This window comes from Spermophilus citellus (assembly GCF_964194105.1).
Source record: "Spermophilus citellus genome assembly, chromosome: 18".
In the NCBI taxonomy this organism is placed as follows: Eukaryota; Metazoa; Chordata; class Mammalia; order Rodentia; family Sciuridae; genus Spermophilus; species Spermophilus citellus.
Genome location: NC_138200.1, coordinates 41,320,880 through 41,335,998, shown reverse-complemented (window position 1 = coordinate 41,335,998; position 15,119 = coordinate 41,320,880). Strand labels below are relative to the sequence as shown.

The 15,119-nt window shown below is 51.1% G+C and overlaps 1 protein-coding gene across 1 annotated transcript in view; it reads right to left on the bottom strand.

Annotated features, from left to right (window-relative positions):
- Positions 1 to 8,110: 8,110 nt before the first annotated feature.
- IRX5 (iroquois homeobox 5) overlaps positions 8,111 to 15,119 on the bottom strand; it is a 75,617-nt gene continuing 68,608 nt past the window's right edge. Inside the window, exon 4 of the mRNA XM_081274865.1 lies at positions 8,111 to 8,173. Coding sequence (XP_081130991.1) covers positions 8,163 to 8,173 — 11 coding nt within the window. The 3' untranslated portion in view covers positions 8,111 to 8,162. The remainder of the gene's footprint in view (positions 8,174 to 15,119) is intronic.

The following is a 15,119-nucleotide window of genomic DNA, read 5'->3' as shown; positions in this document are numbered from 1 at the left end:
GAAGTAGCTGCTCAGTGATGCTCCATGAATAAATAAGCTGGCACTGGGTATTGTCACCAAGGAGGAAGGCGTCTGTCCCCGTGCCCCTCGACACATCTCTCTCCCTCCGTCTCTCTCTCACACACACTCCACCCCTCGAGCCCCCTGGCCACGGGAGAAGCAACCTACTTGGAGGTTTAAGGGACCTGGCACCCATCAGTCTGGGGACAGGGGCCCTCTGAGTGTCTCTCTCTGTCTCCTGGCTCGGCTCCTTGCCCGGGGGCCGAGGCAGTAACTAATATTGTTTCCTGGCCTAAATAGATAATTGCCCTTCTGGCTGGATAAAAGATGTCTCGCAGAGCCGAGTGAAATATCATTAATAAGGGAGACTGATTTACTCAGGGATTCCTCCAGAAGTGAGATTAATAAGCCGTCCCCCGGTGTTAGCTATCATCTCAGGCCTCTCCTCGCGGCATGACTGATTTTTCTGCAACAGCGGCACTATTCTGTCATCAATCATGACAGGAGGCCAAGAGTTGATCTAGGCTCATGGGCCTGACACCCAGCACAACAACTTTTCCTCCCACTTGGCCGGGGAGAAACTCGGGGAGGAGGTGGGGGTGCCGTTCATCAGCTGTGTGACTCCTCTTCAGGAAATAGCTCCCACTTGACCCAAGAGCCAGAGTCCATCCATACTCCCGGCAAAATGAACCGAGGTGCACGAAAATGGATAGGGTGCGGCGTTAGAGATGCGAGGGCCTGCAGTGGGTCACGCTGAGCGTGGCCACGGGCCCAGAGACGCCCACCTTGCGCTCCAGTGCGGGCTGTGTGCTAATCTGTACACGCCCCAGGTCTCCCTTCATCTCCGATTTCCCTTTTAAGTTCAGTCACCTGTGCTTAATCAGAGTCTGAAAATTCTAAGAAACGTCTAGAAAAAAAAATCGTAAGTTTTAAATAGCTTTTATTATAGTAAACTGTGATAACTGTTCTACTTGATGATTGGTTGGTATTGCTCATCTCTCCCCGTGCCTAATTTACAAATTACACTCGTCTTAGGCACGTGTGTGTGGAAGAGAGCAATGCACAGAGGGCTCAGGGCCGCCCGTGGTTTCAGGCATCCTCTGGAGGTCTTGAACTGCAGCCTCCCCCGTGGTGGTGCAGGTGCTGCAAACATGTATGTGCTAGGACCCTGCATGCGTAGACGTGTGCGTGGAGCGCAGCGCAGTGGCTAGGGAGGCTGAGGCAGGAGGATCAGGAGTTCAAAGCCAGCCTCAGCAAAAGTGAGGCGCTAAGCAACTCAGTGAGACCCTGTCTCTAAATAAAACACAAAAAGGGCTGGGGATGTGGCTCAGTGGTCAAGTGACCAAAAATTCAATCCCCGTGATTGTGTGTGTAAATACACATGCCTATGTGTGCTCTTGTGTGTAGATATGAGTGATTTTAGCATGTACATCCCAGCTAATGACTGTGGGCCCAGTAAGTATCTACTGTACTAAATAGAAAAACAAACTGTCCAATCTGAAAACAAACAACAACAAAAAATAACTAGAAGACTTACCCAGCCTCTGGAATTACTGGGTTTCCCCTAACTTCAGCCAAGTTCCCTAAAAGCAGAACCAGGGAAGAGATTCCGCTGCCTGAGATTCATTGGGAGAAGAATAGATGTCCGTCAGTAAAGGACGGCATCTGAAGAAAGCAGCAGATGTGGGCTGTGGAGGTGCCTGCTCACAGTCTCTGGGGTGGGCACAGCCACCTGGTCAAGAGGCCTCATGGGGACCCCTGCCCAGTAGAGGCTGGAGCAGGAAGAGGTGAGTACTGAACAACCAGGTTGTGGGCAAAGGGACCAGGAAGATCTGCAGGGAGAGGGCAACTGACAGACGAGCTTTGGGGGCTCCAAGAGCAGAGCCTGAGCCAGGCGAGGTGATATACACCTGTAATCCCAGATGCTCAGGAGGCTGAGGTAGGAGGATCACAAGTTGGAGGCCAGCCTCAGCAAAATTGAGGCAGTAAGCAACTCAGTGAGACCCTGCCTCTAAATAAAATAGGGAATGTGGTTCAGTGGTCAAGTTCCCCTGAGTTCAATCTCTAGTACAAAAAAATAATAATAATAAATAAATAAATAAGCCAGGCTCCAGGACAATGCCCCTGGGTACACTCCGGGGTTGGATTAGAGAAGAAAGAGCTGGAAAGAGCTGGAGAGACCGTGGGGCATTCACAGCAGGGTTGGGCAGTAAGAGGACAGCACTCCTGCTAAACCTCCACCCTGGTGCCTCAGGAGCGCACGACTACGGTGCCCAGCAGGCCCCTCCACGCGGGCACAGAGCCGGCCACCCACTGCCACCCTGTCCCTCACATGAAGGCGATGCTGGTGACCCTCAATGGTATCATTCAGTCCAATGGGTTCCCATCCCGCGGCCACAGCAATGCCTGATCCCAGCGGGAAGACGAGGGGACCACTGGTGCATATTTATACACCAACCTGCCTGTCCCCGCGCCGGGCAGCGAGGCAGTGCCCTGTGGGCAGTGGCCCTGGGCCCCGCTCCGACAGAGCCCGTGCTTGTCTGGGCTGGGGGAGGCCGCCAACCTGGGCCCCCAGCCTGGGCAGGGGCCAGGCGGAGGCGGTGGCTCGGGTTGCAAGCTGGGCCCCCTCCCCGGGCCACAGAGGAGCGAGGGCGGTGGTGGTGGCCTTTCCGATGTTGTCTTATGAAACCCGAGTGCTGAATTCTGAATGATGGCCGCGCTCCGGCTGAGCCGCTGGTGACCGGGAGGAATGTGGACGGGGGCCTTCAGGCGTCCCTGCCAATTGTAGCTCAGAGCCTGCGGTATTTGTCGGTGGAATTAGAAGCAGCTTTCATGTTCGCAAACTGAAACGAGCAGGCTCTGGTTTTGTAAAATAAACTCCTCTCGGTCCAAGTGGCCTGGTGGTGGCCCAGGCTGCCGAGGCCCACGCCCGCACTCACACCTGAACCACACCCAACGCGGCCACTCGAGGGTGCATTGAAGGGTCCAGTGGTTAAGACCTCAGAGCCCGGCTCGGGTCAGATCCAGATGGAGCCACTTGAGGAATGAGCCGTGTGACCCGAGCAGCTGCCTTAGGCTGACCTGTGAGATGAGGCCGCCAGGAACTCTCTGTGACAGTGCCTCGGAGGCACGCGGCTTGAGTGAGCTTGTATTTGTGCAAATGCTTTGAAGCGCATTTATGTAAGTGGGCACACCTGGGGGTCTCTCCCCGTCTCTGAGGGATCTGTGAGTCCCCTGGCATCTAGGCCCCCTTCATCTGTTAGTGAGTGTGACAGAGAAAGAACTTTCAGGGTGCCCGTGGTGGCTTTCAGTGTCCATCCCTCTCCGGGTTCAAGGTAGGAGAAGGTCTCAGCGCCCGACTGGTTCAGCCCCTGGGTGCTGAGCGCTGTCCGGCCTGCAGACCGCTACTACCATGGCCTCAAACCCTGGGCAACCCCAGCACCAGGACACCGTCCGAGAGCTGAGGCTTCCCGTGTGCATGGAACTGTCCACCTCCCTCCGCCTCTGCCCACCCAGCTGGTGGGATCTTCATTTGGGGGAGGAGGAGGTCAAGCTTGAGGGATCGGGTGACCTTCCTGATGGGGCCCGATTTCAAAGCCAAGCCACAGAGCGGATCACCGGTGCTGCGTGTGGGCTCAGCAGTTATTGGGGAAGGCCCCTGGACATGGCCTTAACCCCACCCATCATGCAGGAGCCTTTGTGGGTTTTCATCTCTGGAAGACACGGGAAAGGAAGTCCTCAGTGGCAGGATATCTTCCCGGTTCCTTCATGTTTTCTAATGTTTCTTTGCAACACAGAGAACCTCGCCTTGAACTTGGAACCTTGGAGTGGCCTTGGACTTGGACCCTTGAACTGGCCCTCTGCCATCTAGGATGGAAAAAATAAGATTCTATTTTCACTGTGCTCCTTTTTATCATTATCTGCTATTTATGCCAAAGGACATTGATCTTTCCATTTCCGGTAGCCATCAAATGTTTCTTTTTAAAGTCAATTACAATGGAGAGTGAGCTGATTTAATCATAACTATGGAAGCCAGGGAGAGAGGAGGCGTCTGTGGCTGCGGGCATCTGGTGGAGGTCTTCAGATGACTTGCGGGTGGGAAAGGCTGCGTTTGACCTCTCTCTCCTGCAGACCCGGGGCACCAGCTGGGGGGGGGGCCTCTCTGTGGGGGTCTGAGCACAGGGGGCCGTCGATAAATGGATTCCTCCAGGAGGGGTGGCTGGGGCCTGGACTGCCCAGGGCCCTCACAGCATGGAGGGGCCCCTTCCCTGCTCCCTGCTGGCGGGCGGGTACTACATCCCCAGGCCAGCTAGCCTGCAGGCCTGCGCTGGGGACCTAGGAGTTGGAGAAGACAGTCTAGCTGGGGGGGGGGGGGGACCAGGTCGAGGCCCCGGGGGGCTGTAGGCTGCTGGAGCCCTTCCCCACGGAAGAGTCCAAACACGGAAGAAAGAAAAAGGGGGACGCAGGGCTGGGACTGTGGCTCGGCGGCAAAGTGCTCGCCTAGTATGTGTGAGGCCCTGGGTTCGATCCTCAGCACCACAGAAAAATAAAATAAAGATATTGCCCAACTACAACTAAAAAATAAATTAAAAAAAAAAGAAAAAGAAAAAGGGGGACGCAGAGGGCAGGACCCATACCCACACACAGATCCTGCCCAACACACACACACACACACACACACACACACACACACACACAAACCCAGATGTATGTGCGGACACATGGACACACACACACACAAGCCTCTGTGTGTGGACACACGGCCATGAGCGCACACTCTGGCCATGTCCTCCTCCCTCTAAGCACCTGTACTGCTGGTGGCCGAATGTGAGGAGCCCCTGTCCTCCTGAGGCCTGCTGCCTGTCCAGGGCACCCTCCTCACCTCTGAGGGGAAAATGGAGCGGCTCTGCTCAGCGCCAGCAGCAAAGGTATTTGTCCGTCCTCTAATCACGGGGCCGCCTGGGCCTGGCCCTGCCTGGCCTGCCCGCCTGCTTTCCTGTGGGCAGGGGGCATCTCTGGCCAAGCCGTTTCCCGGACACGGTGTCCATTAGGCCTCAATCACCTGGCAGGGCCATGGCCTTTGAAGTGGCCACCGGGGCCTCCCGAAGGCTATTTTTCTCTCCCCTGTCACCACGTATTTTCCTGGGCTCCTGGCCTGTGGCCGGCATCTCTGACTCATGGGGATTAAATAATCCGCTGTGATACAAGGGCCCACGCCCAGCCCTGGTCAGTCGTCACCGGAGTCATCAGGCCTCAGCCAGAGTTGGCGGCCCCTCCCTGTGGCAGGGTGAAGGAGGGCCGGGCGGCACATTCTGGAATTTTTTATTGCCTCCTCCTTAGGACTATGATCCACAAACACGACCGCTAATGAGAGGGCTATGAGGACCTCGGGAGAGGAAAGGTTTCATCTGGGCTAGAGAAGGAAGCCATCGTCTGCCCTGAAATAGCAGCGCCATGTCTGAGGCCCTCTCCCCTCCGACAGCCCGTGTCCCAGCCAGCGGTGGACCTTGGGGTGGAGGGGGTGGGAACGGGACCTGCCACAGGAATGCCCCTGAGTCACCAGGGAAGGTGACATTTGCTGTACACTCCCAGGTGCCCAGGCCAATGCCTCATCCCACCAGGCAACCACATAATTCATCCTACAACGGGGACAGGCCTGAAGGTCGAGCATGGCACTGGTCACCACTTTTGCAGAAGAGCAGGCATTAGCCAGGCCCATCCTGGGCCAGGGCCAAGATGGAACCCACGAAGGACCCACTTTAGGTGGGAAATTCAAGAAGGTGCCAAAACATTCAGGATGCATAACATCACACCTATATGTCTTTGTTTTTTATTTGTTCTAATTAGTCACCCCTGACAGGAAAACGCATTTGGACACATTGTACACAAATGGAGCACAACTCTTTTGTTCCTCTGGCTGTACATGGGGCTGAGTCACTCCAATAGTGCGATCCTACATGTTTATAGGGTAATAATGTCTTCCCATCCCCACGGCCCCACCCCTCCCCTTACTCCCCTCTACACAATCCAAAATTCTTTCATTCTTTCCTATACCCTTGCCCCCAATTATGGATCAGCATCCAATTATCAGAGAAAACACTTGGCATTTGGTTTGGGGGGGTGTTTTATTAGCATGATAGTCTCCAGCTCTATCCATTTACCTGCAAATGCCATAATTTCGTTCTTCTTTAAGGCTGAGTAATATTCCATTGTGTATATTTACCACATTTTCTCTATCCATTCATCTACTGAAGGGCATCTAGGTTGGTCCCACAGTTTAGCTACTGTGAATTGTGCTGCTATAAACATGGATGTGGTACATTACTATAGCATGATGATTTTAAGTCCTTTAGGTATAAACCAAGGAGTGGGATAGCTGGGTCAAATGGTGGTTCCCTTCCAGGTTTTCTAAGGAATCTCCACACTTTCCAGATTGGTTGCACCAATTTGCAATCCCACCAGCAATGGATGAGAGTCCCTTTTCCTCACATCCTCATCAACACTTGTTATTACTTATATTCTTGATAATTGCCATTCTGAATGGAGTGAGATGGAGTACATTTGATTTGCACTTCTCTGACTGCTAGAGATAATGAAAATTTTTTCATGTTTGTTGATCAATTGTATTTCTTCTTCTGTAAAGTGATCATACATAACATCTTTTTTTTTAAAGAGAGAGTGAGAGAGGAGAGAGAGTGAGAGAGAGAGAGAATTTTTAATATTTATTTTTTAGTTCTCGGCGGACACAACATCTTTGTTGGTATGTGGTGCTGAGGATCGAACCCGGGCCGCACGCATGCCAGGCGAGCGTGCTACCGCTTGAGCCACATCCCCAGCCCCATACATAACATCTTAATGCAGCATTTCAAAACATTAAAAACTGATGCAAAAACAATCCACAAGGAACAGAATAGTGAAGTTTTAAATGCGGGAGCATCCTCCAGGCCCAGGATCAGGATGAAGAACTCCGGGCCAAGTCATGTCAGCACAGGGTCAGATCCTGTCTTTAGAGATGATGTGCTGTTCATCATGGATTTTGTGCATTAATTCTAACTTTTTAAGATTGCATGGAGATATTATTTATCTTAATTGAAGAGTATTCCCATCCTCCTGAAGTTTTATTTCCGACTTCTGCTTCATTTGCCTCTTCCTAACCCCACCCTGCCCCATCAGGATGGAGAATGGAAAGCGACTCTGCCTCCCCAGCCTTCTGTCCTTGGACAGACAGGACCTGCTCAGCTCCCAGTCTCGCTCTCTCTCTCACTCACTTCTGAGCCTCCGCCTAGGCTGTTCCTTCATCCGCAACGTCTCCTGTCCCTGTCCCTGTAACGGTGGCAAGATGCACATTCACCGCCACGTCCAACACATTAAATCCTGAGCCAAGGGCATCACACACCTGAGCCCCTTAAGCAAACTCAGCACACACACCCCCAGGCAGGCTTGGGGAGGACCCCCTCTTCACAGATGAAGTAAACAAAGATGAGGCACTTACTCATGGCACATGGTCCCTGAGCGGTGACGGCCAGAACTGGGACTTCTAACCCTGGTCTTCTCTTGTCCCTTCACTCAATGGTACCCACAGGACACATGGTCATGGTCAAGAGTAGGGGCTCTGGGTTCCGATTATGCCAGGATCTATTTCTGGCTGCAAGCCTCAGTCCAGTTACTAAACTTTGCCGGGTCATGACTTCCTCATCTACAAATGGAAACAGAATGACGCCCATGTCATGGCTATTGCATGGAGTAAGTGGGTTCATAAATGGCATGTGCTCAAAACCAAGTCTGGCATGTGGGACTCTCCTAGTTTAGCCCTGTGGGTCCGACATCCCAGGAGCGCCCCCAGTTGAGGGCAAACTGGGAGAGCTGGTGGCTCTAACAGGACACATTCCATATATGCTCATTGTTATCCCACAGCTCACCTGGAGTCACTGTGCCCAGGCCTCTTCTCTGACGGCCCACCTCTCCCAGCCCCAAGCCTGGGTTCCCTTCTTGTGGCTCCATAGTCCCTTTTATTACTCTGTCATTGCACAGGGCACGCAGGATGACTGACCCAAGTTCCTTTATCTCTCTTCTAGGAGCCAAGGACTTCTCACAAGGCAGGACTGTGACCGTTCATACCTATTCCTCTGATTTGTAGAGCAGTGTCTATTACGTTCAGGTGCTCAACAAACGTCTGTTACATGGATAAATAGGTGAATGAGTGGATGAATGAATGAATGAATGCAGTCGAGTTTGGCATGTAAAACCAAGCATCAAATATCAGAAAGTAGAAGCATGCTGTCTTAGCCTGTTTTCTGTCGCTATAACAAAATATCAGAGAACAGGTAATTCATACAGAATGGAAGTTTATTTGGCTCACTTCTCTGAAGCCTGGTAAGTTCACGAATAAGGAGCTGATATCTGCACAGCACCTGGTGAGGGCTCCTGGCTGCATCATAACATGGCGGAAGGCAGCACATGGAGAGACAGAGCCCATTCTTCCCCCTCTGATAAAGCCAATGACACCATCATGGGGGCCCCACCCTCTTGACCTCATCAAATCCTAATTCCCTCTCTAAGGCAGCACCTCCAAATACCATTAATATGTGAATATTTGGATTATTTTTAGCACATGAACTTGGGGGAGAAATTCTCAAATCATGACAAATTTTAAAATGCCAAAAAGAACACAGAAATCCTCCAGCCCCACCCCTCCTTCTTCTGCAGAAGGGAATGGACCTACCCTGAACCCCACAGGCAAGTGGTGAGAGAGGCAGAGTTGGGAGGTTGAGCTGGGGCCTTTCTTGCCTTGGAGGGAGAAGGTCGGGGTATTACCACCAACATCCCAGCACTAGTGGGAGATAAAGTGAACCTCTGGACTGTCCTGCCCTGGGAGATCCAGAAGAAGCCTGACCAGCTGCCAGGAGTCCTGGGTTTCAGGCTCATTAGGGAAGTTAATTGTCCCCCACTATCCTCAGCTTCCTTAGCTGACAAATGGCTGTGCTATCTGCCCATCTGGACTCCTGGGCTATCAGGATTCGAATATGCAGCCGACTAGGAGAGAACTTTAGAAACTTCACAGTGTCTCTGCAGACGGCCAGGTGAAGAGACTAAAGCCCAGAATGTGTGCCCCAGTATCAGGAAGCACAGCACCTGAAGTAAGTGAATCCATCTTGAGACGCTAGAGTTGAGTCTGAGAGTGGTGAAAGTCAGAAAGATTCACAAGAGAGATTCTACACCTTGGTAAACAAAGCCTGGTATGTAATAAGTGAAATTTCCCAAAGAAGCTCGACATGATAAAGAAAAAATGAGATGAGGCAATTTAACCATTTTATAATTATAATTATAAAATTATACATCCAATTATTATGACATTAATCATAATGCAAGTGAGCTCCACTTTTAGTCAAGTGCTAACAGCTTTGGATAAATTTTTTTTTTAAATGAATGGTATAAGGTGAGTTACCCACAAGGCACAGCTAAAACTGTGATAGCAAATTCAGTCTTTTAGTTTCAAATAAATACAGAAAGAATAGTTTTTGAGACAACTACAGCCACTGAAGAACAAAAGGTGAACCCCGGAAAGGAGCAAACTTGTGAGCCCCCAAACTCAGTAAATTAACTCTGCCTGCATCTTACACGTTCGTTGAACCATGGGCCAGAAGACAGTCAATAATAAAAGATCTGAACAGAGTTGACTTGCTTCCAAAAACAAAATTTGTGGTTTAAGTCTAACCAAGGTAATTGCTTTCTAAAACAAATAAGCACAAATCAACACTCTTCAAAGGAATATAACAGAGTCCAGAATCATCATGACAACATTTACAATGTCCCTTGTATAACTCACAATTTTGCAATCTAAAAGAGAACAAGAATAAGGTGACCTATTCCTGAGCAAAAATGGATAATCAATGGAGACCCATGGTGAGATGACTCTGCTGTTAGAACTAATAGACAGAATGTTTAAAGCAGTTAATGTCACTGTGCTCAAAGGAAAATGTACTCATGATGAGTGAGATTCTGGCAGAGAAATAAAACTTTTTTGTCATAAACAGAAGTTTGAGAGCTGAAAAATAAAATATGATATCTGAAATAAAAACTAGTTAAGAAGGCTTAGTGGAAGTTTCTCTCTGAATAGTAAAGATTGAAAAAAGAATACAGAGATATAAATATTTGTGGCTTCATATCAGAAAGGTGTATGACACATGAAACTGGAGTTCTGAAATAGATAATAAAGCATAAAAAAATATTTTTTGAGGAAATAATGACTGAAATTTCCCCAAATTTGGTGACAGATACAAATTTATAGATTTAAAATAGTTCAATGAATCCCAAGCAGAAAATATAAAAAAGAATCCACACCTAGGCACATCATAGTCAAACTGTTAAAAACAGAAAAATAAAGAGAAAATCATGAAAAAATTTTAAAAAATTATAATAGGTACAGGGAATGATTTGAAATTTCACTAACTTCTTATTGGAGACTATAAAAGCCAGAATATATTGAATCACATCTTCAAAGTACTGAAAGGAAAAAAAAAAGCCAGCCCCAAACTCTATATCCAATGAGACTATCTTTTAATAATAAAGGTGAAATAAAAATATTTTCAGATAAAAGGAAATTTGGACAGTGTGTCCCTATCTGAACTTTACTACCAAAAAAAAAAAAAAAAAAAGGAAATTCTTCAAACTAAAAGGAAGTGAATAATCTCACCAATGGTAAATATCCAGGTATATTGAGAAGATAATTTTTTCTCTTAATTTCTTTAGCATGCATAGAGTTCGTTAAAGCAAAATAGCATCGCTTTAGAAAGTGGGAATTATGGTGTATGTCAGTGGACTTTATATAGCACTATAACAGGAGGAACGTGGGGATCCATTCCTGGGTGGTCAGTAAATGGATCTATATGGTTGTAAACTTTTTACATTTTAAACCAAGTGACATAGTATTAACTCACAGGGTACTGGGGAGATGGAAGGGTTGCATCAGTCCTTTTGGGATGCTATAACAACATACCCTAAACTCATGTCTTAAAAAGAGCAAATATTTATGCTTCACAATTCTGGAGGTTGGTTAGTCCAAGATAAAGGCACCAGCAGATTCGGATCTGCTGAGCCCCTGTTTCCTGTTACATAAATGGTACCTTCTCCTCATGTCCTTAGGGTGGGAGGGACGAGCTAGCTCTCCAAAGTGTCTTTTGTAAGGGTGCTAGTCCTAATCATGAGGCCTCTGTCCACAGGATCTGGTGGTCTACCAAAAGCCTCATACTCTTGCTTTGAGGTCAGGATTTCAACATGTGCATTTGAGAGGACAGAGACATTCACACCAAATCTACAAGGTGTGCTGAGATCCTTACAGCACCCATTAAAAAATAAAAATAAAGTTATGTAACTAAACAAACAACAAATAAGTCAAAGCTGGATTCTAAAAATATATTCAAATCATCCCAAATAAAGCAGGAGGGACAGAGGAACACAACCCAAGGGAACATAGAAAATAAATAAATAATGACGTGGAGGACCTTAGTTCAGCCATAGCAATACTTTCATGAAATATTGGTGACAAGGCACAGGTATCGATAAGGATCAAGATATCCAAGACCAGAAAAGCCACTGGACCGGCCTGACCCTCACCTGGAAGTGCTGGGGCAGCCCACCAACTCTAAGATACTGAAGGACTTCAGCTCCCTGGCCGGGAGCCCCGGGCCCCCTCCATCCTGGGCCTCACCCCTGTCCCCAGGGATCCCCGGCCCCACCACCCAGCAGCTCAACTGTTCACACCTGGCACAGGCTCGAGACCGGGGCCCTAGTCCAGAGTGGAGGCCACTGTCCTCTCCATTTCAACAGTTCCAGAGCTGGACCAGCTGACCACCATTGGACTGTCCCCGAGGATGAAGGTCAACATTTGAAACCCATCATTCAGACTCCTCCCACGGGGCCTTGGCAGCCTCGGTGACAGGGTTGGTACCTGTTTCTTGTGCGCGTCATAAGCATGTCCTGGCTCACACAAGCGTGTGGTTTCAAGGGACAGTGGTCTTTATTCTCTCACCAAAACTTCAACGTGAAATCTCAGGATGCACTTCCATTGAACTAAGACCTGCTGAGGAACTCTATCCCGTCATCCCCCCCACACACACACAAAAGACAAGGAAGCCAATGTGGAGGCACAGGGTGACACTTCAGTGCTCTGCAGGAGGACCAGGGGGAGCCAGCTTTGACCTGTCTTTGGATGATTGTCATTCTTTGTGGCATCGTACTCACTGCCGCATCTTAAATACCTAAGAGGAAGTGGCAGTAAGAAGACTGAATTGGTCATGGGCTGCCAAGGCCCCCCGACCCTGTGCTTTCAACTTCTCTGTTCTCTAGAACAAAACTGCCGGGGCAGGAGGATGGCAAGGAGAGCAAGACCCTCCAGGGCAACCTGGTGAGGCTCTGTCTCTCCATAAAAAATAAAAGGTCTGGGGATGAGGCTCAGAGGTAGAGAATACTGGGTTTGACCCTCAATATTGAAAAACAGAAGTACACGCGCACTTGCGTGGGTGTGCAGGTGAGTGTGTATGTGCCGGGGAGTGTATGCATGTGAGCGTGTGAGTGTGGGGCGTGGGTGTGCACACATGAGTGGGGGTAAGTGTGCAGGTGAGTGTGGGGGTGTGTGCCGGTGTGTATGAGTGTGTGCATAGAGTGTATGTGAGCATGTGGGTATGGGTATGTGTGTGCATGATAGTGCATGGGTGTGTGCACACAGGTGTGAGTGTCAGAATGTGCGTGGGTGCGTGTGAATGCACATAGAACCACAAGCCTCTCTCACAGGGTCACCTGGCAGAAGGGGGAACAGCCTGTTTTCCTGAGCCTCTGCCCTCTGCTGGCCTCCTCTGCTGGCCTCCTCTGCCCTGCAGGGAGGGAGGTCACTCCCACAAGCCCAGGGCAGGCCGCTTGCCTCCCTGTGGGGTAACGCTGGCCCCAGCCTCTGAGTGCAGAGAGGTCAGCCAGTGGGGTTTTAGAGACACTCGTGATTAGCTCCTGGGTGACCGCCGAGACGGGCCTGTTTGGGGCTGACACCTGTCTAAACATAGCCTGGGAGCAGGGTTGACATCCTGTTCGTCACCAAAGCCACTTTCTTACCCACCCAGACAGCCACACACCAACGGGAGCCACTTACAGCCACCTTCAAAAGGGCCCGGCTGGGTGCAGTGCCCAGGGGAAGGGAGGGCCTGGCGTGGCGGCCTGCGGCCTCTTGACCAGAGAGGAACCTTTGGAACTTCAAGGAGCCGGGGACTGGGTTCAGACTCCACCTCTGCCCGCCAGGTGGGCCCTCTCCTCTCCTCTGAGCCCTTTCTTCTCCCTGGCAGTGGGGACAGGAATGTCCTGTGCTTTCCCGAGGCCCTGGCTGACCTGGCAGACCCCCCCACCCCGCCTGGGGCTGTCTTAGATTTGGTGCTCAGAGAGATCTGGGAAGGTGGCGGCTGGGGCAGGGACTGGGCATGTGAAGAGTGTGGGCATGCGCGGCCGAGGTCCAGTCCACCCCCTGCCACGTGGACATTCCTCTTCCGGAGCCCCAGTTCTCTCAGCTGTCCTCAGGTCCTCCCGGGACTTTGGTGAGGCCTGGTAGGGCACTGGCCCTGGGGACCCTCGTGGAACAGGTCCCCTGGGAGGCGTCTGAGGCCCCCGGAGGGCCTGGCCTTGCTTCCCACAGTAGGGAAGGCCGTCCCCCTCCTCCGGGCCACAGCCTCACTGTCACCTGGGCCCGGAGCTGCTGCTGCCCTCAGGCTCCTGTCAGTGCAGATGAATTGTCTCCAAGGTGGCCCAGGCTGCGAGTCTCCAGATGCAGGGTTTTTTCAAAGTGGAAACAAAGGGGTGACACTCCAGTAGAGCCACTGGGCATGGGTGGCCCCTGGGGCACCCATGGGGAAGATGTCTAGGGACTGAAACCCCCTCCCTCGGTTCCTCAAGTCACAGGTGAGTGCTAATGCCCTGTCCCCTCACCTGCAGGGCTTTCTGCCCCGTCTGTCCCAGAGCCACTGGGCTGCAGGAGAGATGGGATCCAGGAGACCCGGCTCCAGGGACCTCAGGCAAGTCACAGTGAGCAGACCTTCTGCCCAGGTGCTCAGCCTCCTGGGACAATCTGCCCTGAGGCAAGGAGCAGCCCAGGACAGCCAGGGAGCCCCCGGCTTGGGGCCAGGGAGGTCGCACTTGCATTCTGTGTCTGCCCCCAAATTAGCGCCTTGGGCCAATGCTCCTCTCTCTAACCTCAGTCTCCACATCCGCAAAATGGGAGTGAGGGCTTCCCCTGCTGGGGCTGTTGGGAGGTGTGAGAGGGCCGGCCCCTTCCTGCTTCTGGCAGGGCATCTGGGCAAGGTCAGAGGTCTCCATGGGGAGGGGAAGACAGCGAGGACGGTGGCAGTATGGCGCGGGGATGGCAGGACGTGGCCCAGGGCTGTCAGTGGGAGCTGCGCTCCTCTCTCTGCCGGTGACGCTCTTTGCCATCAGCGACATCTGTTTCTCTGCCCTGGATGTGTATTAGGGATGATCACCTGTCCCTTTAAATTCTGGGGGCTGTCGCTAACAGGTGCCGCGGTTTATTTGCCACAGTTAACTTCAGCTGGTGCAGACCCTGGGGAGGGGCAGCGGACAGACACCTGCTGGTGGGGTTCATTTCCATGCGAGGCCAGCGTCCCAGGGAGAGGAGTGGGAGGGCCCTTGCTGGCTGGCAATGAGTCCCAGGAGGCAGCCTCCCCAGCCTGTGGGGATGGGCTCTCATCCCACAGAGCGGGGAGGAAAAGCCCTTCTTAAAGACGGAGTCCAGTGGTCGAAAATTAGGGGAGAGGAGAGAACATAAGATGCCAACCTTGGGGTAAAGATGGGTGGCGGGCTTTGGAGGAGGCTAGACCGGGGCTCAGGTCACAATCAGTCACATTCTGGGGTACACGGTGGTGCACATTCCTTAAACTCTCTGCAAAGAAGAAATGCAGGGCCCTCTCCCCAGTACATGCACACACACACACACACACATGCACACACACACACACACACACACACACATACACACACACATACATATGCACACGCGCATGCACACATATACCCACACGCGCTGGGAGAACTCAATGGGCTAAAAAATGCTGGATCCAAAATGGAAAGTT